The sequence below is a fragment of the Bombina bombina genome, chromosome 3, assembly GCF_027579735.1.
Source record: "Bombina bombina isolate aBomBom1 chromosome 3, aBomBom1.pri, whole genome shotgun sequence".
In the NCBI taxonomy this organism is placed as follows: domain Eukaryota; kingdom Metazoa; phylum Chordata; class Amphibia; order Anura; family Bombinatoridae; genus Bombina; species Bombina bombina.
In genome coordinates, this window is record NC_069501.1 from 1,259,119,663 (window position 1) to 1,259,146,280 (window position 26,618).

Here is a 26,618-nt window from a genome sequence, read left to right on the forward strand (position 1 = left end):
AAGAGAAACGCCCAGGTCTATTATATCATAGGTATTGGAGCTGAATAGTGCCCAACCTGCTCCATGTGAGATCAAATGGAAGAAAAAGGTGGTGATAGTAATATCACCAGCAGTGGGACATACCCTTAGATATGTCAATTAGTGTTATATCCCGGATAAGAGAAACACTGCTATGGGTGACTCACTAGAGATGAAATAATAGGTAAATAGAGTCTCTAGTATTAAACCAAGCTCCAATAGTGATACATGCCAAACAGCATATATCTAGTTCTGCCAGTGATTAATTAGATCATATTCTGATTTAAATCCTAGCGGGATTTGGGTATCGAGTCTATGGGCTCCATGTACTAAGCAGTCAGCGAGCTACCCGCAACAAATCTCGCGTCAAAATTCGCAAACTGATATGTACAAAGCCGTCAATTATGTTAAAACTCGCATCTTTAAAATTGCGAGCGTACTTATCTGCCAAACCTCGCTACCGCTCCATTTTTCACTGTAATTAGACACATTTGACCACCAACTCGCCAAAAACTAATGTACTAAAAAATCTATTTGTCCGGTCGCTACAATTTCCGCTCCCACCTCGTTATTTTTGCCTCGCCACCTTTTAGGTGGCGGGCAAGGTACAAAACAATAGGAAAGTCAATCTAGACGCCAGTCTAGACATATATAAAAGGCAGTAATATCAGCATTGTACTTACAGCATAACTGGAGTCTAATTTGTCTCTCATTTCCATGTACATAAATTGCGCCCAATTTGTCGACTGTAATTAAAGAGTAATCTATATTTTAAATTTGTATTGTATAGTTGTCAATCTTTATAATTATTTTTATATTAATATTTATATATTATCAGATCCAGATGAAGCCATATCCAAATTGTAAATAAATATTACAAAAATAACGCTCTGTTATCACTCTTCAAAAAATTTTGAACAATAATATTCTATTCCCGTGACTACTATGATGTTCGTGACACCTTGCATGTCACGTGTTAATAATTGGCCAGACAATTCAACTGAAAGTTAAGTACATCAGCTTAGTCGCGGCGAGCGAGGCGTCAAATTTATCAACAATCCGCAACTGCTCGCGGCGGGCTAGACTTGTCTATTTATTGGGGGAATATTAGTACATAGCGACAGCGGACACCATTTCGCCCGCGGCGAGTAACGGCGAGTTTATCCGCGTCTACAATGACGGATGAATTGACGGCTTAGTACATGGAGCCCTATATATCCAATACATTTCCTTTCTGCTCAAGATTGTATTCTTATCCCCGCCTCTTTAAGGCAGAATAGTTTTGTCAATGGCCTGCCACCTGAAAGAATCCAAGCTCTTATTATGGCATAGGGCAAAATATTGGACAAGTGGCGTAGTGGATTTTCCAATAGAGATAGTTGAAAAATGTTCTCTAATTCTAGACCCCACATCACGTGTCATTTGTCCAACATATTGACGATTGCACAAAATACAGGTTATGACGTACATAACGTAAATAGAATTGCAATTCAGGCAGTGTTTGATGTCAAAAGATTCTTCTTCATTACAGTTATTTATTTGAAGGTTTTCCCTGACTCTATACCATTTTTCTATAAACTATGATGGCTCTTACTTGCTTAATATACATATACTAGTACTAAAGCCCGTGTACACGGGCCATTTTTTTCAGAACAGCGGTCCCACCCCTTGCTCTCTCCCTCCTTTCTTTTGCTCTCTCTTCCCCCCTCTTTTTTGCTTTCTTTCCCCCCTCTCTTTTGCTTTCTCTCCCCCTCTCCTTTGTTCTCTCTCTCCCCTCTTTTGCTCTCTCTCTCCCCTCTTTGGCTCTCTCCATCCTTTCTTTTGCTCTCTCTCCCCCCCTTTGGCTCTCCCCCACCTTTGGCTCTCCCCCCCTCTTTGGCTCCCCCCCTCTTTGGCTCTCCCCCCCCCTCTTTGGCTCTCTCCCCTCTTTTGCTCTCTCTCCTCTTTGGCTCTCTCTCTCCCCTCTTTGGCTCCCCCCCCCCCTTTGGCTCTCTCTCCCCCCTCTTTGGCTCTCTCTCCCCCCTCTTTGGCTCTCTCTCCCCCCTCTTTGGCTCTCTCTCCTCTTTGGCTCTCTCTCTCCCCCCTCTTTGGCTCTCCCCTCCCCTTTGGCTCCCCCCTCCCCTTTGGCTCCCCCCCTCTTTGGCTCTCCCCCCCCCTCTTTTGCTCTCCCCTCCCCTCTTTGGCTCTCTCCCCCCTCTTTTTTTCTCTCCCCCCCTCTTTGGCGCTCTCCCCCCCTCTTTGGCTCTCTCCCCCCCTCTTTGGCTCTCTCCCCCCCCTCTTTGGCTCTCCCCCCCCCCTCTTTGGCTCTGCCCCCCCCCTCTTTGGCTCTCTCTCCCCCCTCTTTGTCTCTCTCTTTGGCTCTCTTTCCTCTTTGGCTCTCTCTCTCCCCCCTCTTTGGCTCTCCCCCCCTTTAGCTCTCTCCCCCCCCCCTTTGGCTCTCCCCCCCCCTCTTTGGCTCTCTCTCCCCCCTCTTTGGCTCTCTCTCCTTTTTGGCTCTTTTTCCTCTTTGGCTCTCTCTCTCCCCCCTCTTTGGCTCTCCCCCCTTCTCTTTGGCTCTCTTCCCCCCCTTCTCTTTGGCTCTCTTCCCCCCCTTCTCTTTGGCTCTCTCTCCCCCCCCCTTCTCTTTGGCTCTCTCTCCCCCCCCCTTCTCTTTGGCTCTCTGCCCCCCCTTCTCTTTGGCTCTCTGCCCCCCCCTTCTCTTTGGCTCTCTGCCCCCCCTTCTCTTTGGCTCTCTGCCCCCCCTTCTCTTTGGCTCTCTGCCCCCCCCCTTCTCTTTGGCTCTCTGCCCCCCCCTTCTCTTTGGCTCTCTGCCCCCCCCCTTCTCTTTGGCTCTCTGCCCCCCCCTTCTCTTTGGCTCTCTGCCCCCCGCCTTCTCTTTGGCTCTCTGCCCCCCCGCCTTCTCTTTGGCTCTCTGCCCCCCCTTCTCTTTGGCTCTCTGCCCCCCCCTTCTCTTTGGCTCTCTGCCCCCCCCTTCTCTTTGGCTCTCTGCCCCCCCCCTTCTCTTTGGCTCTCTGCCCCCCCCTTCTCTTTGGCTCTCTGCCCCCCCCCCTTCTCTTTGGCTCTCTGCCCCCCCCCTTCTCTTTGGCTCTCTGCCCCCCCTTCTCTTTGGCTCTCTGCCCCCCCCTTCTCTTTGGCTCTCTGCCCCCCCCCTTCTCTTTGGCTCTCTGCCCCCCCTTCTCTTTGGCTCTCTGCCCCCCTTCTCTTTGGCTCTCTGCCCCCCCCTTCTCTTTGGCTCTCTGCCCCCCCCCTTCTCTTTGGCTCTCTGCCCCCCCTTCTCTTTGGCTCTCTGCCCCCCCTTCTCTTTGGCTCTCTGCCCCCCCTTCTCTTTGGCTCTCTGCCCCCCCCTTCTCTTTGGCTCTCTGCCCCCCCCTTCTCTTTGGCTCTCTGCCCCCCCCCTTCTCTTTGGCTCTCTGCCCCCCCTTCTTTTTGGCTCTCTGCCCCCCCCTTCTCTTTGGCTCTCTGCCCCCCCCCCTTCTCTTTGGCTCTCTGCCCCCCCCTTCTCTTTGGCTATCTGCCCCCCCTTCTCTTTGGCTCTCTGCCCCCCCCTTTTCTTTGGCTCTCTGCCCCCCCCCTTCTCTTTGGCTCTCTGCCCCCCCCTTCTCTTTGGCTCTCTGCCCCCCCCTTCTCTTTGGCTCTCTGCCCCCCCCTTCTCTTTGGCTCTCTTCCCCCCCCCTTCTCTTTGGCTCTCTGCCCCCACCCTTCTCTTTGGCTCTCTGCCCCCCCCTTCTCTTTGGCTCTCTGCCCCCCCCTTCTCTTTGGCTCTCTGCCCCCCCCCTTCTCTTTGGCTCTCTGCCCCCCCCTTCTCTTTGGCTCTCTGCCCCCCCTTCTCTTTGGCTCTCTCCCCCCCCCCCTTCTCTTTGGCCCCCCCCTCCTGCTCCCTCTCTGGCTCTGTCTTCGCGGACCCCGCCCGGCCACGCCCCATCGCGGCAACACCCACCCGGCCACGCCCCTCGTGACGCCCGGCCAGGCCCCTCGCGACGCCCGGCCACGCCCCTCGCGATGCTCCCGTCGGCCACAAACAGCTGTGAGGTCTGGGGAGCGCGTTGCCGCTTCTCACGCAGCAGACCTCACAGCTGTTGAGTAGCTCGCGCTCCCTATCTCACAGCTGCTTGTATGCTGTGTACCTCGCGCTCCCAATCTGTCAGCTGTCAGCTATGCCGAGGTGCGCGAGAATAGAATCTAAGGCCAAGTGTTTGTCTGTACTGCGCATGACGGCTTCAGACAAACACTTTTCTTTTATAATATAGGATGCTGCCATGATGTACAAGACATTTGAGTCTTGGAATGATATAATATGTGCAGCATTTGAGTGAATTCTCACTCGTATATATTATAGCTTTTTTACGTGAGAGAAACAGGAAACCATATCATGATTGTAAATGATTATTACTCATTATTGGTTACTTGATCTTTAGTTGGGGAATGACCTCTAATTTTGAAACATTGTGAGCATAATCATAAGTGTTGGTGCTAATATTAAGTACAGAGGAATAAGTGTATTATGTTACGTTTTAAACAAGTCATAATCGTATGTTTTAAATGGGGAAGGAGATGCTATGTTTCAATACACATGAGAGCTAGGCTGTTATTTTGAGACATATGATTGTCAAAACAGCTATACATAAGCTATTCGTGTGTATAACTTAACTCCAGTAAATCCAATCAAGTACCAGACTGGTCCGCATGCCCCCTTGATACCCAATCACATTTAAGATATGGAGATTGGAGAGAGGAGGGGTATTACATATTGCGTCGTGACTGGTAGTCTTATTTTCATGTAGGTATTTAAGAAGCATCCTATGTCAGCTCGATTTGTCCTTACTTTATAAAATTAGGAACATTGAGAACGGCCGCATACCGGCCGAAACTCATTTGTGTTAAACGGTTCTTACACCTCTGGCACCTGATGCCGATGTATGCTGTTATCGACTAGGAAACAGGGAGGTGTTGAACTGACAGAGTATTGTTTTTAGTGTGGTGGGCGGAAGTGTAACAGGGTGTCCTGGACATTTTATTTATTGATAATAAGTTATATTTTATTTTGTTTATTTAAATTTAGAGGTTGAGTGCTATAATCCCTTTCTTTTGCCCCATATATTTTAAGTGGGGTATATGTGTTAGTAGTATAGTTTAAGTGCAACACTGGTCCTAGTTTTATTAGGTCCATATTCCTCTAATGTTATTTGCAGTGCCAGTAATTCCCACTTTCCTGTATATTAGCTCCACTATTTAAACATAAATATTTTCACGTATAATGAAAGTATTTTGCTCCACTCATCACCGCACCTGGAGAACAGATCCCTACTCAATTAGCACTATGATTCCATGAAGCCCTCAAAGGGGAAAAAATGGCCTTAACACTAAGGGGTAGATTTATTAATGGCTGAGCGGACATGATTCGCTGTAGCCTGACACAACCCTAACAGATAGACTCCATTATTTATATATTTTTAGTAGATATTGTTTTGATGAAACATTGCTTGTCTTTTTTTTAAGTATGATAAGTGAATTTTAAGGCTTATTTCTAAGAAACACAACAAAATGACACCTAATTAACACATATGGACACGTATTGAAAGTTTTTTGTTTAGCATTTATTCAGGATTTTAGGAAAAACAATAGTTTAGGTACATAAAAAAAAATAATTCAATATTGCTTGCTTAATGCTATATTTATGTAATTCCTGTTCTGTTCTGTGATGACGAATCAGCACCATAAAACACATGTAGAAGATATGCTTAATGTGTTTGTCGCTGTCTTGACTCTGTTTGCCTCATTGCTATAATGGCATCCTCAGCTACCAGATGGAGATTATTTATAACATTATTATATGGGAATATCTGAGGCTAACAGGCCCATTTATCAAAGGGCTTGTGGACCTGATCCGACACTGCGGATCAGGTCCGCAAGACCTCACTAAATGCGGAGAGCAATATGCTCTCAGCATTTAACATTGCACCAGCAGCTCACAAGAGCTGCTGGTGCAACGCCGCCCCCTGCTGACTCGCGGCCAATCAGCCGCCAGCAGGGAGGTGTCAATCAACCCGATCGTATTCGATCGGTTTGATTTCCAGCGATTCCTGTCTGCCTGCTCAGAGCAGGCGGACAGCGTTATGGAGCAGCGGTCTTTGTGACCGCTGCTTCATAAGTTGTGTTTCTGGCGAGTCTGAAGACTCGCCAGCAACACGGCCCTTCAAGCTCTGTACGGAGCTTGATAAATGGGCCTGTAAGACTTGTCCACATGAGTTTAAACAACAATTCCAGACAAGAAACCTACACAGGTGCAAAAGATCACATGCCCACATTGTTTCCTCCAACAATCGAATCATATGAGGACATTTAGCATGTAGGACACTTAGTTTTGCATAGGGGGTGCTTATATATAATGCACAACTGACTCCAAGAAGGAAGCAGCAAAAAGTAAGAATATTTGGGACACTGAAATTAGCCAAATAATCACACATATATCAATATAGTCCTATAGACCAGGGCTAATAGTATAAAACTTGTTACATACGTGACCTGATATCATTTTGTGTACTTTATTTACATGCTTCTAAACCAACATTTTTATTTATCCTTTTCACATTATCATAAAATTATTTTGTGTCTTTATCTTACTTGTGTCTGTTTTATAGATTAACAAGCACCTGAGGAAGGCACATTTTACAACTGCATCTAATATGGACATTTCCTTTACTGATAATGGAGATGTACCAGGTCACTATGACATAATAAACTGGATCCCATCTGGCATACAAGAAGAACTGGCCCCTCACCAAGTTGGAAACTTTACCTCCCTAGCTCCTGTGGGCAGACAACTTATTTTAAATGACAGTGAAATCTCTTGGAGTCCTAAACTTGGAGCAGTAAGTTACTGGGCACGTAAAGGGACTTTGTTCTCAAATATGTTTTGTCATCCATTTGAAAAACAACGTTTAAATATTTTCATTTTGATATTTTTTTTTTTGTTCAAAAAAGTAAATTTAACTTGAATCTACCTCAGAAAATAGATGGGTAGATATTTAACCTTTGTACTGGCAAGCAATATGTGTATAATCTTATAATACTGCATATTTCTATGGATACATCTTGCTATCCTGAAAATCAGGATTTGTAGAAATATATAAGCCAGATTACAAGTGGTGTGCTAATGATAACTTGTGACGTGATACGCAATATCGCTTGACCATGCTAAACATTACAAGTCCATGATATAGCGCGTAAACCAGGGAAGGGTTAGTGCGATTGGCTTTTCTCAAGCACAAACTATACTTTCAATGAAGATTGTGGGTCTGCTAACTTGTGCCTATTACAAGTTGAAAGTTATAGTTTCAGCAAAAGCCAAACTGTTCTATATTTAGTGTGGCTTGAGACCTGAAATAACTTGCAAGGGTTAAAAAAAGTTACAGATTAAAATGAAGTACTACACACATATATACACTTTATAATAAAAATATATAATTTTAATATTAATAAAAAGTATTTATATATTGTAACAAGAATCTTTGGCAACCACTGTCTTCTAGGGTTTAAATGCAATAGAGGACAATCCATTTAAAGTTTTCAAAACTTTATTTTCTTCCAAAATACCAAGGTGTAGCATACAGTTTGTTCACAGGTAAGGCAAAAGGACAAGTTTCTCAGCACAAGCTTCCAAAACAGCAAATCTCTATGTGCATTGTCTGCAGCAACACAAATGTCCTTTGCAGAATGTAACAGCAAACAGAAATCCAGCAAAACGTTTAGTACATAATATTTTTTACAACACATCAGGCCTCCTGCCTGGCTGTAATCTACTTAGCTAGAGAAATGCTTCACCTTTAAACCCTAGGAGCAGTAATCATGAGCCACACCTGACTTGAGTTGTCTTTAACAGCTGTATGGTATTCATAACTAAAAAACACTAATCACTTCCCGGGGGTTTCTTAACAAAATGGTAAAGTGAAATGTATTCATTTTGCTCTAATATGTACTCCCTCTATCACCAAACCAGACTTTCTGTCACAATATATATATATACACACACACACACACACACAAACACGTTGGAGCCCTTCCCAGTCAAATATCTTGAAACATGCAATATAATTTTCATTTATTCTTAATTTGCTTTAATGTATTTTTAATGACAATTCTTGAAGTTCCTATGTTCTTTATGTAGCAAAAAACATAATTTATGTAAGAACTTACCTGATAAATTCATTTATTTCATATTGGCAAGAGTCCATGAGCTAGTGACGTATGGTATATACAATCCTACCAGGAGGGGCAAAGTTTCCCAAACCTCAAAATGCCTATAAATACACCCCTCACCACACCCACAATTCAGTTTAACGAATAGCCAAGTAGTGGGGTGATAAAGAAAAGAGTAAAAAGCATCATCAAAGGAATTTGGAAATAATTGTGCTTTATACAAAAAAATCATAACCACCATAAAAAGGGTCGGTCTCATGGACTCTTGCCAATATGAAAGAAATGAATTTATCAGGTAAGTTCTTACATAAATTATGTTTTCTTTCATGTAATTAGCAAGAGTCTATGAGCTAGTGACGTATGGGATAGTAATACCCAAGATGTGGAACTCCACAGAAGAGTCACTAGAGAGGGAGGGATAGAATAATAACAGCCATTTTCCGCTGAAAAAATTAATCCACAACCCAAGATATAAATTTATTCTCATAAATGAAAAGAAAAACTTAAGCATAAGCAGAGTAATCAAACTGAAACAGCTGCCTGAAGAACTTTTCTACCAAAAACTGCTTCCGAGGAAGCAAATACATCAAAACAGTAGTATTTAGTAAATGTATGCAAAGAAGACCAAGTTGCTGCTTTGCAAATCTGATCAACTGAAGCTTCATTCTTAAAAGCCCACAAAGTGAAACTGATCTAGTAGAATGAGCTGTAATTCTCTGAGGCGGGGCCTGACCCGACTCCAAATAAGCCTGATGAATCAAAAGCTTTATCCGGGATGCCAAGGAAATGGCAGGAGCCTTCTGACCTTTCCTAGGACCAGAAAAAAACAACAAATAGACTAGAAGTCTTAATGAAATCTTTAGTAGCTTCAACATAATATTTCAAAACACTTACAACATCCAAAGAACGTAATGATCTCTCCAAAGAATTCTTAGGATTAGACCACAAAGAAGGAACAACAATTTCTCTATTAATGTTGTTAGAATTCAAAACCTTAGGTAGAAATTTAAATGAAGTCCGCAAAACCGCCTTATCCTGATGGAAAATAAAAAATGGAGATTCACAGGAAAGAACAGATAATTCAGAAACTCTTCTAGCAGAAGAGATGGCCAAAAGGAACAACACTTTCCAAGAAAGTAGTTTAATGTTCAAAGAATGCATAGGCTAAAATGGAGGAGACTGTAAAGCCTTCACAATCAAATTAAGACTCCAAGGAGGAGAGATTGATTTAATGACAGGCTTGATACAGATCAAAGCCTGCACAAAACAGTGAATATCAGGAAGATTAGCAATCTTTCTGTGAAATAAAACAGAAAGAGCAGAGATGTGTCCCTTCAAGGAACTTGCAGACAAACCTTTATCCAAACCATCCTGAAGAAACTGTAAAATTCTAGGAATTCTAAAAGAATGCCAGGAAATTTTTTGAGAAGAATACCATGAAATATAAGTCTTCCAAACTCGATAATAAATCCTACTAGAAACAGATTTCCGAGCCTGTAACATAGTATTAATCACTGAGTCAGAGAAACCTCTATGACTAAGCACTAGGCATTCAATTTCCATACCTTTAAATTTAATGATTTGAGATACTGATAGAAAAACAGACCTTGAGACAGAAGGTCTGGTCTTAAAGGAAGTGGCCAAGGTTGGCAACTGGACATCCGAACAAGATCCACATACCAAAACCTCTTGGAAGAAGAACTAGACACGGGAAGATATAATCAGGTTGGTTACACCAAGGATCTGCTAATGTATCCATTGCCTCTTCCTGAGGATCCCTGGACCTGGACAGGTACCTGGAAAGTTTCTTGTTTAGATGGGAAGCCATCAGATCTAGTTCTGGAAGACCCTATATCTCAACAATGTTAGAAAACACATCTGGATGGAGCGACTACTCCCCCGGATGTAAAGTCTGATGGCTGAGATAATCCGCTTCCCAATTGTCTACACCTGGGATATGAACCGCAGAAATTAGACAGGAGCTGGATTCCGCCCAAGAAAGTATCCAAGATGCTTTTTTCATAGCTTGGGGACTGCGATTCAGACCCTGATGATTGACATATGCCACAGTTGTGATATTGTCTGTCTGAAAACAAATGAACGATTCTCTCTTCAACAGAGGCCACATCTGAAGAGCCCTGAAAATAGCACAGAGTTCTAAAATATTGATTGGTAACCTCGCCTCTTGAGATTTCCAAACCCCTTGTGCTGTCAGAGATCCTCAGACAGTTACCCAACCTAAAAGACTTGTATCTGTTGTGATCACAGTCCAGGTTGGACAAACAAAAGAGGCTCCTTGAATTATACAATGGTGATCTAACCACCAAGTCAAAGAGAGTCGAACATTGGGATTTAAGGATATTAATTGTGATATCTTTGTATAATCCCTGCACCATTGATTCGGCATACAAATCTGGAGAGGTCTCATATGAAAACGAGCGAAGGGAATCGCATCCAATGCTGCAGTCATGAGACCTAAAACTTCCATGCACATAGCTACGGAAGGGAATGATTGAGACTGAAGGTTCCGACAAGCTGAACCCAATTTTAGTCATCTCTTGTCTGTTAGAGACAGAGTCATGGACACTGAATCTATCTGGAAACTTAAAAAGTTGACCCTTGTCTGAGGAATCAAGGAACATTTTGGTAAATTGATTATCCAACCATGCCTTTGAAGAAACAACACTAGTTGATTTGTGTGAGATTCTGCAGAATGTAAAGACTGAGCTAGTACCAAGATATCAACCAAATAAGGAAACATCCCGTTCTCTGATTACAGAGAATAGGGCACCGAAAACCTTTGAAAAAAATGATCGGAGCTGTTGCTAGGCCAAATAGAAGAGTGACACATTGATAATGCTTGTCTAGAAAAGAGAATCTCAGAAACTGATAGTGATCTGGATGAATTGGAATATGAAGATATGCATCCTGTAAGTCTATCGTGTACATATAATGACCATGCTGAACAAAAGTCAAAATAGTCCTTATAGTCAACATTTTGAAAGTTGGCACTCTTACAAAACGATTTAAAAATGTTCAGATCCAGAACTGGCCTGAATGAATTTTCTTTCTTTGGGACAATGAATAGATTTGAATAAAACCCCAGACCCTGTTTCTGAAAAGGAACTGGTATGATTACCCCTGAAAGCTCCAGGTCTGAAACACACTTCAGAAAAGCCTGATCCTTTACTGGATTTGCTAGGATGCGTGAGAGAAAAAAATCTTCTCACAGGAGGTCTTACTCTGAATCCTATTCGGTACCCTTGAGAGACAATTCTCTGAATCCATTGATTCTGGACAGAATCTGTCCAAATGCTTTGAAATAATCTTAATCTGCCCCCTACCAGCTGAGCTGGAATGGGGTCGCACCTTCATGTAGACTTGGGGACTGGCTGTGGTTTCTTAAACGGCTTGGATTTATTAAATTTTTTGCATTTTCATATAGAAAACATTGAGCTCATACAGTATAGTTACCCTGTATTGATCAGTGATTGGCTGAAATGTTGGTCTGTCAAAAGAACATAAATAAGTGGTCATTTTTCCGAGGCATAGATACAAGGTTAATCACAGAAGTAAAATGTGTATTTCTCTAAGTGTTGTTTTTACAAACTTGATAACGCGTAATAACGTGTTTTCTTTGTAAAAAAACCATAATGTTCTGACTGTCCCTTTAAGCTGTGTTGTTGGCATTTAAACAGTAATATGCCATCATGTATAATTGTAATGGTCATTTTGTTTGAGATTAGGGAAACAGTTTGGACATCACATCACAGAAGCCAATCAATGTAATCAACAAGGATAGGTATGTGATGATGTGGTGTCCACACACTTGTAACCCACAATCTGCAAACAATCTGCCTCCATGGACCCGGTTCCATAGAAGCAGATTATATACAGAGTGTGGTCCACAAGTGTAAGAAGACCACATCATCACATACCTATCCATTACACATTTAATAAATAAATAAATACATAAATAGGAAAAAAATACTTAATCTTCCTTCCCCTCTTCCCATAAGACTGAGGCTCTGGGGGGGCAACTGCGCCCTCCGACAAGTTCTCATGGGAAATGTTTGTGGAAGAGGGGAAGGAGGAGTACTGGGATGACCCGGCTGAGGAGGAGGTTGAGGAGTACCAGGAACAGATGGCCCAGGATCAGATGGCCCAGCAGCAGATGGCCTAGGATCAGATGGCCCAGCAGCAGATGGCACAAGAGCAGATGGCCCAGCAGCAGATGGTGCGTTATGAGCCTCCCGGAGAACCTGCAATATATCTCTGAGAGTATTTAAGATCTCGTTTTGTCCTTGGATAATGTCTCTTTGGCCTTGTATAAGCTCTCTTTGGCCTTCTCGAATGGCATGAATATCTTCTGTCATCTGCATTCTGCTTTGAAGATTTTCCCTCCGGGAGGCACGCATTTGTTCTTGAAAATCTCGTAATATCTGCACCTCTGCTATCTCCTCCTGAGGGGCTGCTGTTGCACAGTGGGCTGCTGGTGCAGGAGGGGCTGCTGGTGCAGGAGGGGATGCTGGTGCAGGAGGGGATGCTGGTGCAGTGGGGGCTTCTTCAGAGGAGGAGTATAGAGGGATGTCTTCCATGTCTCCCCGAGGTGGTGAGTCATCTCCACCACTCTCATACTTGGGTGAAGGAGGAGCCTGTAGTTGCTGTGCTGCCTCCTCCCCAGGATCTGTATATTGTAAAAAGAAAGAAATGTATATATTAGCATAGTTCCAAATAAAGATGTAAATGCTTTTGCTTACAATAGAATTACAAATGCAGCCTCATCAATCCACTTTGAAATATAACAATCAATATGATTTCCGCATTTTCCAAACCATGTTTCTGATATCTATCTGGTCAATCTGAATGTTTTTGCGCTTGTTTTCAGTCTGTTTAAATGCACACCTAACCTGTAGCCTAGATACTAATGTAATTGCAAGGTAATTGTGAATGCGTTTACGTAATAATGTGTTAAAAAGCGTAATAGCATTAATCATATCCTTAAATACATTCTTTATTTTTGATGTTACGAGATTATTTAATGAGCTTACCGTCAGATAATAAGGGCAGGTTCCCGGTATCGACTCCTCCGATCCCGACTATGGCCACATCGGAGATGCTGGGATGCAATATATCCTCCCATCGGGAATACTCAACGTTCATTTCTGGCCCGCCACCGGTCCCTGTTGCATATTGGTACTCCCTCGATATTTTTGTTTTTAGTTCCATTTTGCAGTCCCGGTAGCGATGCTTTATTGACTCAACATCCCTGTTAAGTGCCCCCACTGCATTAACTGCATTTGTTATCTCCAGCCATAGCTTCCTCTTTTCCCTAGGGGTGGCCTTCTGAGCCTGCAGCCTCCTAGCCCTCTGCATATATGCTTCTATGAGGGCCTCCTTCTCCTCCATGGTATACCTCGCCTCTCTAGTCAGCTTGGCTTTCCCCTGTGATGGTGTACACTGTTTCCCGGATTGTGAAGCTCTACACTATCCGCCACTGGGCCCAGCCACTTGTTCATCTTCAACCAAGTGGCCGGGTCAACCCACCGCTTCCTCCCCCCCTTCCTGTCCTGTTCCTCTCCCTCTCCCCCTATCCCCCCCTCCCGACATACTCCAACAAAAAGTGAATGTAGCCAAATGAAAGGGGGTCAAAATAAATAACAAAAATGCAAAAATGCAAAAAAAAAAAAGTGCTCAAAGTGTGAAAGGGATATAAATAAAAGAGGGTAAGGAGTATTTAACAAACAAAAATGTATAAGAAGACTAAAATGAGGACATGTAAACAAAATCTAACTATGGGTTGGGTATGGGCTTACAGGGAATGGGGTATGGGATTACAGGGAATGGGGTATGGGATCACAGGGAATGGGACTACAGGGAATGGGGTATGGAGTGTAGTATGAGAGGGTATGGGGTATGGAGTGTAGTATGCGAGGGGATGGGGTATGGAGTGTATGTAGTGTTATTGATAAGTGTATGTATGTATTGATTAGTATGTGTGCAATGTGTATTAGTTGTGTGAATTTGGGCATGCTCATATTGAGTTAGTATTTGTGGAATGTGTAGAATGCGATGATGTCATAGTGATCGTTTTGCATAACATTGTCCAAAAGTATTATGTGTAAATGTAAATGTTGATTTGTGATGGTGTCGTATTTGTGAAGTGTTGTAAATGTTTGTTTGTAATAATATTCCGTAATGTTGAATGCGAGTGTTTTGCTTGTGTATGAGTGTGCATTTTTTTTTTGTGTTGTTTTGTTCCGTGTTGTAGGATCATAAGGTATATCTGTATTCCTTGTTTAGTGTAATATTTTTTTCCCCGCTTGTGAAAGTGTAATTCGCCTGTGCTATGTTGCATGATTGTTGTTAGTACATTTGCTGTGTGTTTTTGTTGTGCATTATGTGGTATACGTAATATGACAGAGCAGTGCGTATTTCTCGCGAGATCGAGTTTTAGGTGAAAAATGCGTTCTTCTCTGATTTCTCCTTGATCTCTATGGGAGACTGTTTAACGTGGGCATGATTACGCGTATAAAATAAGCGCGGTAGTCGTGTTACCACAACGCGTTAGGAGCTTGTTTTGAGACTCGTAATACCTACGTTAAAAAAAGAGCGCGTAAGAAATAAAAGACGCATAACTAATGCACCCCTTCTAACGCAAAACTCGTAATCTAGGCGATAGTAAGTGCACTGCTTGCTCACAGCCACTGTCACTAATTACATAGTAAGTGCACTGCCTGCTCACAGCCACTTTTACTAATTATATAGTAAGTGCTCTGCCTGGTCACAGCCACTGTCACTAATTAAAAAGTAAGTGCACTGCCTGCTCAGAGCCACTGTACTAATTATATAGTAAGTGCACTGCCTGCTCACAGCCACTGTCACTAATTATATAGTAAGTGCACTGCCTGCTCACAGCTACTGTCACTAATTATATAGTAAGTGCACTGCCTGCTCACAGCCACTGTCACTAATTATATAGTAAGTGCACTGCCTGCTCACAGCTACTGTCACTAATTATATAGTAAGTGCACTGCCTGCTCACAGACACTGTCACTAATTATATAGTAAGTGCACTGCCTGCTCACAGCTACTGTCACCAATTATAAAGTAACTGCACTGCCTACTCACAGCCACTGTCACTTATTATATAGTAAGTGCACTGCCTGCTCACAGCCATTGCCACTAATTATATAGTAAGTGCACTGATTGCTCACAACCTCTGTCACTAATCATATAGTAAGTGTACTGCCTGCTCACAGCCACTGTCACTAATTATATAGCAAGTGCACTGCCTGCTCCCAGCCACTGTTACTAATTATATAGTAAGTGCACTGCCTGCTCACAGCCACTGTCACTAATTATATAGTAAGTGCACTGCCTGCTCACAGCCACTGTTACTAATAATATAGTAAGTGCACTGCCTGCTCACAGCTACTGTCAATAATTATATAGTAAGTGCACTGCCTGCTCAGAGCCACTGTCACTAATTATATTTGCCTAGATTACGAGCTCTGCGTTAGCCTTAAAAAGCAGCGTTAAGGGGTCCTAACGCTGCTTTTTAACGCCCGCTGGTATTACGAGTATGGCAGGTACAGGTGTACTGCTCACTTTTCTTCCACGACTTTTGGCTACCGCAAATCCCCTTATGTCAATTGCGTATCCTATCTTTTTAATGGGATTTGCCTAACGCTGGTATTACGAGTCTTGGAAGAAGTGAGCGGTACAGCCTCTACCTCCAAGACTCCTACCGCATAAAAAAGTCAGTAGTTAAGAGTTTTATGGGCTAACGCTGGAACATAAATCTCAACTACAGTGCTACAAAGTACACTAACACCCATAAACTACCTATGAACCCCTAAACCGAGCCCCCCCCCCACATCGCAAACACTATAATAAAATTATTTAACCCCTAATCTGCCGACCGGACATCGCTGCCACCTACATTATACCTATGAACCCCTAATCTGCTGCCCCTAACATCGCTGACACCTACATTATATTTGTTAACCCCTAATCTGCCCCCCCAACGTCGCGGCCGCCTACCTACAATTATTAACCCCTAATCTGCCGACCGGACATCGCCGCCACTATAATAAATGTATTAACCCCTAAACCGCTGCACTCCCGCCTTGCAAACACTATAATAAATTGTATTAACCCCTATTCTGCCCCCCCCCAACGTCGCCGACACCTACCTACAACTATTAACTCCTAATCTGCCGCCCCCAACGTTGCTGCTACTATAATAAAGTTATTAACCCCTAAACCTAAGTCTAACCCTAACACCACCCTAAGTTAAATCTATTTTTAATAAATCTAAATAAAATTTCTAAAATTAAATAAATTAATCCTATTTAAAACTAAATACTTACCTATAAAATAAACCCTAATATAGCTACAATATAACTAATAGTTAAATGGTAGCTATTTTAGGATTTATATTTGTTTTACAGGCAACTTTGTATTTATTTTAACTAGGTACAATAGTTATTAAATAGTTATTAACTATTTAATAGCTACCTAGTTAAAATAAATACAAATGTACCTGTAAAATAAATCCTAAACTAAGTTACAAATACATCTAACACTACACTATCAATAAATTAATTAAATAAATTAACTACAATTATCTAACATAAAATACAATTAAATAAACTAAACTATATCACAAAAAACCCCACTAAATTACAAAAAATAAAAAATATTACAAGAATTTTAAACTAATTACACCTAATCCAAGCCCCCTAATAAAATAAAAAAGCCCCCCAAAATAATAAAATTCACTATCCTAAACTAAATTACAAAGTAATCAGCTCTTTTACCTGTAAAAAAAACAAATACAACCCCCCCAACATTACAACCCACCACCCACACACCCCTACTCTAAAACCCACCCGATCCCCCACTTAAAAAAACCTAACACTACCCCCCTGAAGATCACCCTACCTTGAGCCGTTTTCACCCAGCCGGGCACCGATGGGCCAGAAGAGGACATCTGGACCAGCCGAAGTCTTCATCCTATCCGGGCAGAAGAGGACATTCGGACCGGCAGACATCTTCATCCAGGCGGCATCTTCTATCTTCATCCTTCCGGAGCGGCAGCCGACGCGGAGCCATCCTCTTCTTCCGATGTCCTAACGCAGAATGAAGGTTCCTTTAAATGACGTCATCCAAGATGGCGCCCCTCGAATTCTGATTGGCTGATAGGATTCTATCAGCCAATCGGAATTAAGGTAGGAAAAATCTGATTGGTTGATTTAATCAGCCAATCGGATTGAAGTTCAATCCGATTGGCTGATTGGATGAGCCAATAGAATTAATTTATTTAATTATAGTAATTTTATTTCATTTTATTTAAATTATATTTAAGGGGTGTTAGGGTTAGGGTTAGACTTAGGTTTAGGGGTTAATAACTTTATTATAGTAGCGGAGACGGGGGGGCGGGAGATTAGGGGTTAATAATTGTAGGTAGGTGGTGGCGACATTGGGGGGGCAGATTAGGGGTTAATACAATTTATTATAGTGTTTGCGCGGCGGGAGGGCGGCGGTTTAGGGGTTAATACATTTATTATAGTGGCGGCGATGTCCGGTCGGCAGATTAGGCGTTAATAATTGTAGGTAGGTGGTGGCGAAGTTGGGGGGGCAGATTAGGGGTTAAAAAATAAAATATAGGTGTCTGCAATGTTAGGGGCAGTATATTAGGGGATCATAGGGTTAATGTAGGTGGCGGCGGTGTTCAGAGCGGAAGATTAGGGGTTAATAGTATAATGCAGGTGGCGACGATGTTGGGGGCGGCAGATTAGGGGTTAATAAGTGTAAGGTTAGGGGTGTTTAGACTCGGGGTTCATGTTAGGGTGTTAGGTGTAGACTGTAGAAAGGTGTAGAAAGTGTTTACCCATAGGAAAAAGTTGTAGAAAGTGTTTCCCCATAGGAAACAATGGGGCTGCGTTAGGAGCTAAACGCTACTTTTTTGCAGGTGTTAGGTTTTTTTTAAGCCAGCTCAGCCCCATTGCATCCTATGGGGAAATCGTGCACAAGCACGTTTTTCCAGCTTACCGCTACCGTAAGCAACGCTGGTATTCAGGTGAGAAGTGGAGCTAAATTTTGCTTAACGCTCACTTTTCTGAGGCTAACGCAGCCATTCAGAAAACTCGTAATACCAGCGTTGTTTAAAGGAAGCGATGGAAAAAAAAGGAGCGTTAGCTAAGCAAGTTTTTACCGACAAAAACTCGTAATCTAGGCGTTAGTAAGTGCACTGTCTGCTCACAGCCACTGTCACTAATAATATAGTAAGTGCACTGCCTGCTCACAGCCACTGTCACTAATTATATAGTAAGTGCACTGCCTGCTCACAGCCACTGTTACTAATTATATTGTAAGTGCACTGCCTGCTCACAGCCACTGCCACTAATTATACAGTAAGTGCACTGCCTTCTCACAGTCACTGTCACTAATTATATAGTAAGTGTACTTCCTGCTCACAGCTACTGTCACCAATTATATAGTAAGTGCACTGCCTGCTCACAGCCACTGTCACTAATTATATAGTAAGTGCACTGCCTGATCACAGCCACTGTCACCAATGATATTGTAAGTGCACTGCCTGCTCACAGCTACTGTCACTAATTATATAGTAAGTGCACTGCCTGCTCACAGCTACTGTCACTAATTATATAGTAAGTGCACTGCCTGCTCACAGCTACTGTCACTAATTATATAGTAAGTGCACTGCCTGCTCACAGCTACTGTCACTAATTATATAGTAAGTGCACTGCCTGCTCACAGCCACTTTCACTAATTATATAGTACATGCACTGCCTGCTCACAGCTACTGTCACTAATTATATAGTAAGTGTACTGCCTGCTCACAGCCACTGTCACTAATTATATAGTAAGTGCACTGCCTGCTCACAGTCACTGTCACTAATTATATAGTACATGCACTGCCTGCTCACAGCTACTGTCACTAATTATATAGTAAGTGTACTGCCTGCTCACAGCCACTGTCACTAATTATATAGTAAGTGCACTGCCTGCTCACAGCCACTGTCACTTATTATATAGTACGTGCACTGCCTGCTCACAGCTACTGTCACTAATTATATAGTAAGTGTACTGCCTGCTCACAGCTACTGTCACTAATTATATAGTAAGTGCACTGCCTGCTCACAGCTACTGTCACTAATTATATAGTAAGTGCACTGTCTGCTCACAGCTACTGTCACTAATTATATAGTAAGTGTACTGCCTGCTCACAGCTACTGTCACTAATTATATAGTAAGTGTACTGCCTGCTCACAGCCACTGTCACTAATTAAACAAATGTTAGAATGTTATACAAACATTCTAAACAAACCAATGTGTTAAAATTCTATTTTTCAAATAGAGAGAAAGAGAGAGAGAGAGAGAGAGAGAGAGAGAGAGAGAAAGAGAGTTATTAAGAATAGAAAAGCATAAAATCCAAATCATCCTTTTCACAAAAGTAAGAGACAGAGAATTTTTTTATTGAAAAGTAGCAAATCTAGGGAAGTATCCGCAATTACTTTTCTCTGATGTATTCAGTATTTATTTTTACCAATGCACCAGGGAACTCTGGGTACAATATGAAATAAGATAAACAATATCTAATGCTTTTTGCTTCCAAGTACTGTTTTTAAACACAGCCATCCCCATTATCGCTTGGATACAGTAAAAAAACAAAAAACTTCCGAACAGCTGTGTATAGTTTTTAACTTTTATCAGCAGATGATACGTTTTAATTTTAATAAATGCCTTGCTTGCTCACAGCCACTGTCACTAATTATATAGTAAGTGCACTGCCTGCTCACAGCCACTGTTACTAATTATATTGTAAGTTCACTGCTTGCTTACAGCCACTGTCACTAATTATATAGTAAGTGCACTGCCTGCTTACAGCCACTGTCACTAATTATATAGTAAGTGCACTGCTTGCTCACAGCCACTGTTACTAATTATATTGTAAGTGCACTGCCTCCTCACAGCCACTGTTACTAATTATATAGTAAGTGCACTGCCTGCTCACAGCCACTGTTACTAATTATATTGTAAGTGCACTGCCTGCTCACAGCCACTGTTACTAATTATATAGTAAATGCACTGCCTGCTCACAGCCACTGTCACTAATTATATTGTAAGTGCACTGCCTGCTCACAGCCACTGTTACTAATTATATTGTAAGTGCACTGCCTGCTCACAGCCACTGTTACTAATTATATAGTAAATGCACTGCCTGCTCACAGCCACTGTCACTAATTATATTGTAAGTGCACTGCCTGCTCACATCCACTGTCACTAATTATATAGTAAGTGCACTGCCTGCTCACAGCTACTGTCAATAATTATATAGTAAGTGCACTGCCTGCTCACAGCCACTGTTACTATTATATTGTAAGTGCACTGCTTGCTTACAGCCACTGTCACTAACTATATAGTAAGTGCACTGCTTGCTTACAGCCACTTTTACTAATTATATTGTAAGTGCACTGCCTGCTCACAGCCACTGTCACTAATTAAACAGTAAGTGTAAGGCCTGCTCACAGTCACTGTCACTAATTATATAGTAAGTGTACTTCCTGCTCACAGCTACTGTCACAAATTATATAGCAACTGCACTGCCTACTCACAGCCACTGTCACTAATTATATAGTAAGTGCACTGCCTGCTCACAGTCACTGTCACTAATTATATAGTAAGTGCACTTCCTGCTCACAGCCACTGTCACTAATTATATAGTAAGTGCATTGCCTGCTCACAGCCACTGCTACTAATTATATAGTAAGTGCACTGCCTGCTCACAGCCACTGTTACTAATTATATAGTAAGTGCACTGTCTGCTCACAGCTACTGTTACTAATTATATAGTAAGTGCACTGCCTGCTCACAGCTACTGTCACTAATTATATAGTAAGTGCACTGCCTGCTCACAGCTACTGTCACTAATTATATAGTAAGTGTACTACCTGCTCACAGCCACTGTCACTAATTAAACAAATGTTAGAATGTTATACAAACATTCTAAACAAAACAATGTGTTAAAATTCAATTTTTCAAATAGAGAGAGAGAGAGAGAGAGAGAGGGAGAGAAAGAGAGTTATTAAGAATAGAAAAGCATAAAATCCAAATCATCCTTTTCACAAAAGTAAGAGACATAGAAATTTTTTATTGAAAAGTAGCAAATCTAGGGAAGTATCCGCAATTACTTTTCTCAGATGTATTCGGTATTTATTTTTACCAATGCACCAGGGAACTCTGGGCACAATATGAAATAAGATAAACAATATCTAACGCTTTTAACTTCCAAGTACTGTTTTAAACACAGCCATCCCCATTATCGCTTGGATACAGTAAAAAAACAAAAAACTTCCGAACAGCTGTGTCTAGTTTTTAACTTTTAGTATACAATGTAAAGGCCCAGCACTAGTATCCAGGCACATAGGTGCACGCTGTAGGGACCCTGCAATAGTCCCTTGTAGAATCCAGAGAAGCAGAAAACAGCAGCACCTTGTTAATGCAAAAAATCTTCCTTTATTGGTTTAACATCATGGCAGACAGGAGATACAACGTTTCGGTCATACACTGACCTTAATCATGTCCTAAATAACATCATAACTACTCACACTTTATACCCTTAGTAAGAGGGGAGGGGCTCAATTACCTGGTTCAGGTGTAATCAAGTACATTCCTAACCTACATACTCCCTCTAGTGGTTGTTAGCAGAAAGATCACTCTTCTTTAACCCTCAAAGACCTGTAAATACATACAATCTAAGTTAAAAACAATATATAGCACTCATATATTAAAATTAAAAATACTTAAAATTAGCAATATATGCAAACAATACAAAATTCTCAAAACTACACATATTGTCTATTGTAAGTATATAACCCAAAAGGTACTATTGTCTAGTTATAAGAGAGACTGGTGCATTACAAGGTTACCCCCCCAATCTATTTCTTTATTCATCCCTGTAGGTGCCATAGATTGTAGGGTGTATATCCAAAAAGTTTCCCTAGCTTTCAACACCCCCTAACGGGAAAGAGATATAATATTTCTGGATTTCACACATGCAATACAGATTTTATAATATATCTGATTAAATGCCCTTGTTCCAAGATTTATGTAGGGGAATCAACACGCAGGGCCAGAGATCGCATAAATGAACACAAATCTAATATTCGTACAAAAAATCTTGAAGCTCCAGTGTCTGGTCATTTTCTCCAGGCTGGCCATTCAATCTCGCAACTTAGGTTTCAAATTATTGAACATGTTAAAAGACCTAGGCGAGGGGGTGATAGGGTTAAACTGTTGAAAGCTAGGGAAACTTTTTGGATATACACCCTACAATCTATGGCACCTACAGGGATGAATAAAGAAATAGATTGGGGGGTAACCTTGTAATGCACTAGTCTCTCTTATAACTAGACAATAGTACCTTTTGGGTTATATACTTACAATAGACAATATGTGTAGTTTTGAGAATTTTGTATTGTTTGCATATATTGCTAATTTTAAGTATTTTTAATTTTAATATATGAGTGCTATATATTGTTTTTAACTTAGATTGTATGTATTTACAGGTCTTTGAGGGTTAAAGAAGAGTGATCTTTCTGCTAACAACCACTAGAGGGAGTATGTAGTTTTAGGAATGTATTTGATTACACCTGAACCAGGTAATTGAGCCCCTCCCCTCTTACTAAGGGTATAAAGTGTGAGCAGTTATGATGTTATTTAGAACATGATTAAGGTCAGTGTATGACCGAAACGTTGTATCTCCTGTCTGCCATGATGTTAAACCAATAAAGGAAGATTTTTTGCATTAACAAGGTGCTGCTGTTTTCTGCTTCTCTAGTTTTTAACTTTTATCAGCAGATGATAAGTTTTAATTTTAATAAATGCCTTGCTTGCTCACAGCCACTGTCACTAATTATATAGTAAGTGCACTGCCTGCTCACAGCCACTGTTACTAATTATATAGTAAATGCACTGCCTGCTCACAGCCACTGTCACTAATTATATAGTAAGTGCACTGCCTGCTCACAGCCACTGTTACTAATTATATTGTAAGTGCACTGCCTGCTCACAGCCACTGTTATTAATTATATAGTAAGTGCACTGCTTGCTTACAGCCACTGTCACTAATTATATAGTAAGTGCAATGCTTGCTCACAGCCACTGTTACTAATTATATTGTAAGTACACTGCCTGCTCACAGCCACTGTTACTAATTATATAGTAAGTGCACTGCCTGCTCACAGCCACTGTTACTAATTATATTGTAAGTGCACTGCCTGCTCACAGCCACTGTTACTAATTATATAGTAAATGCACTGTCTGCTCACAGTCACTGTCACTAATTATATTGTAAGTGCACTACCTGCTCACAGCCACTGTTACTAATTATATTGTAAGTGCACTGCCTGCTCACAGCCACTGTTACTAATTATATAGTAAATGCACTGCCTGCTCACAGCCACTGTCACTAATTATATTGTAAGTGCACTGCCTGCTCACAGCCACTGTCACTAATTATATAGTAAGTGCACTGCCTGCTCACAGCCCCTGTTACTAATTATATTGTAAGTTCACTGCCTGCTCACAGCCACTGTTATTAATTATATTGTAAGTGCACTGCTTGCTCACAGCCACTGTTACTAATTATATTGTAAGTACACTGCCTGCTCACAGCCACTGTTACTAATTATATAGTAAGTGCACTTTTGTGAAATACGGCGTAGTTTTCGGCACAAGCGAGGGAATCCGCGCCGCCCATAGTTTCACCTTATACATCGGGTGTTACATATAGCCCGCCGGCAGTTTCTAAAGTGCCATAAGTCGGACAAACTAGCAATGTCCAGAAATGAGCGTAACTACAAATTTCTGGAGTCGCCAGTGACTTACGGCACTTAAGAAATTGCCTGCACCTAAAAAAACTAACTAAAATATTAAATCTCCCGTAACTGTCTAACACGCCTCTCAAAAATCAGCCCGACACGTATACCCCTATATCCTCAATCCCCCTCTCACTCCTAATAATAAATGTATTAACCCCTAGACCGACAACCCCCCACAACGCAATAAGCCTAATTATTAAACCCTAAACCGCCATAGCCCACACCGCAATAAACCTATCCTAGTTTTTTTTTTTTTTTTTTTAAACAAGCTTTATTGACAAAGAAGTTATGGAAACATACAATCCTGTCATGTTTAACATTAATACAAACAACCAGTTCCTCCGGACATTAGTAAATATATCTTAATACTTCTATCATCAATTTTTAGATATGTCAGAGAATCAGAATGTCCAGGAGAAGATAGACAGGCTATCTGCATAGTCCAAAGCTTGTAGTTTTTTTTTTTTTTTTATACAACCAATCAAATAACATTGAACAAAGGGAGAGAAAAGAAAAGTACAAAAAGGAAAAGAAGGCAAATAAAATAAAACATGTTACGTAACTCGTAATATTTTATGAGGTAAGAGTTGCATTATAGGGTATAGCGCAAGACATGGGTCGTGATATGTAGTGTCATCTAGAATCCTGGAATATAACAGGGATGGGGCTCATTCATGAGCGCAGCCCAGATATCTAAATGTCCCTCAGGACCTACCACCTAGTAAGAGTTATAAGGGGGCAAAATTACTCAATAAGTTGTCCCTTCAATCCCATGAATATAGGTCTCCCAATAGAAGGTCATTGCACAGTAGAAGTCAAGTCTGTTGGTTTGAGTGTAGTGGTATTTTTCAAGGGATAGTAGAAGTGAAACCTGTTGTGCCCATTCTTTTGTAGTCGGGACAGCTTTCTGTTTCCATAGTCTCGGCACTAGTTGTTTTGCACTGCTAAGCATAATATATAGTAACTTGGATTTATATTTACATTTAATTCGTGGGGGTTTGTTGAATAGCAGAGTAAGAGGGTCAAAAGGGATCTCGTGTGCGAGGGCTTTTTGGATCTCAGAGTGTGTATTTTTCCAGAAGGGCTGGAGGACTGGACAGTCCCACCATATATGGTATAGTGATCCTACCTGTTCACAGCCTCTCCAGCACAGAGGGTCAGAGAGTCTGTAGATTTTGGCCAGCCTACTCGGGTATAGATACCACCTACATAGTAGTTTCATGTTTGTCTCGGTTATGCTCATTGAGGATGGCGCTTTCCCCATGTGTTGGAAAATACAGTCCCATGTCTCAGGTGAGACACTGAGACCTAGTTCTGTTTCCCAGGTTCGGGTGTATGATGGGAGGTTTCTAGAGTGGATGGTCGTTAAAATTTTATATGTCATAGAGAGTGCACCTTTCGTTGACTGCGTGGACCAGCAAAGTGTTTCAAAAGGGTTTAAGCTCCTAACTATGTTAGTCCTGTCTACATGATGTGAGATAAAATGTGACATTTGAAAGTATTCAAACCATTTGTTGAAGTATGGAATACTTCTCTCTACTAAAGTGGATCTAGGTAATACATTGCCCCCCTCCAGCAGAGAAAGACAGGGTAGTCCCGCTGAAATGCCATATGTGTCATTTGCCCATACCTGTTGGCAAGGTGGGAAGGTCTTATTGTGACATAGAGGGGTTAATGGAGAAGGTATTGTAGACACCCCCTTCAGGGATTTTGTAAGGCAGTCCCATGTTAAAAAAGTGTCTTTTATCAGGGAGGTGGGAGATGTCAACATGGCTCTGTCGTGTTTGTGGAGCCAACATTGTGTGCCTAGACTTTTTGAGCCAGCTAAATCATGCTCAAGCTTCACCCATTCTTTGTCTTGCACATTTTTGCACCAGTCTATTAATCTGGTGAGAAAGGCCGCTTGTTGATAAAACAGGAGGTTGGGTATTCCAAGTCCTCCTCTGTGACGTGGCCTATAAAGTGTAGCTTTTGCTATCCTGGGGTGTTGATGTGCCCACAAAAAAGCATTGACTAATTTTTGTGCTGCACTTATATAATGCTGGGGGAGGTGGGTAGGGACCGTCTGGAATAAATAGAGGAAGCGGGGCAAGATACTCATCTTGAAAGCATGCGCTCTACCGAGCCAAGATAAGCATTTGCCCTGCCAACCTTTCAATTCTGCCTTCACCGAGTCGAAGAGGGAGAGATAATTCAAGTGGAATAAGGAATCGTGTGTGTGTGAGATTTGAATTCCCAGGTATTTGATAGAGGTATGCTCCTGTCGGAATAGATATTGCTCTGTGATTTGGGTAGCTTTTTGATCTGGAAGTCCCACACTTAAAAACTCTGACTTTAACATATTAATTTTAAAATTAGATAGGGAACTATATCTCTCTATTTCAGGTATTAAGAAGGAGAGCGATTCTAAGGGTGAGGTTAGGGTAAAAAGAACATCGTCAGCATACAACGTTGTTTTGTATTGAGTGTCACCTACTTGGAACCCCTTTA

General features: G+C 41.6%; 1 protein-coding gene across 1 annotated transcript in view; it reads left to right on the forward strand.

Moving 5' to 3' along the window:
* Window positions 1-26,618, forward strand: part of LOC128652710 (vomeronasal type-2 receptor 26-like) — a 170,230-nt gene that overhangs the window by 25,736 nt on the left and 117,876 nt on the right. Inside the window, exon 2 of the mRNA XM_053705642.1 lies at window positions 6,657-6,887. Coding sequence (XP_053561617.1) covers window positions 6,657-6,887 — 231 coding nt within the window. The remainder of the gene's footprint in view (window positions 1-6,656; window positions 6,888-26,618) is intronic.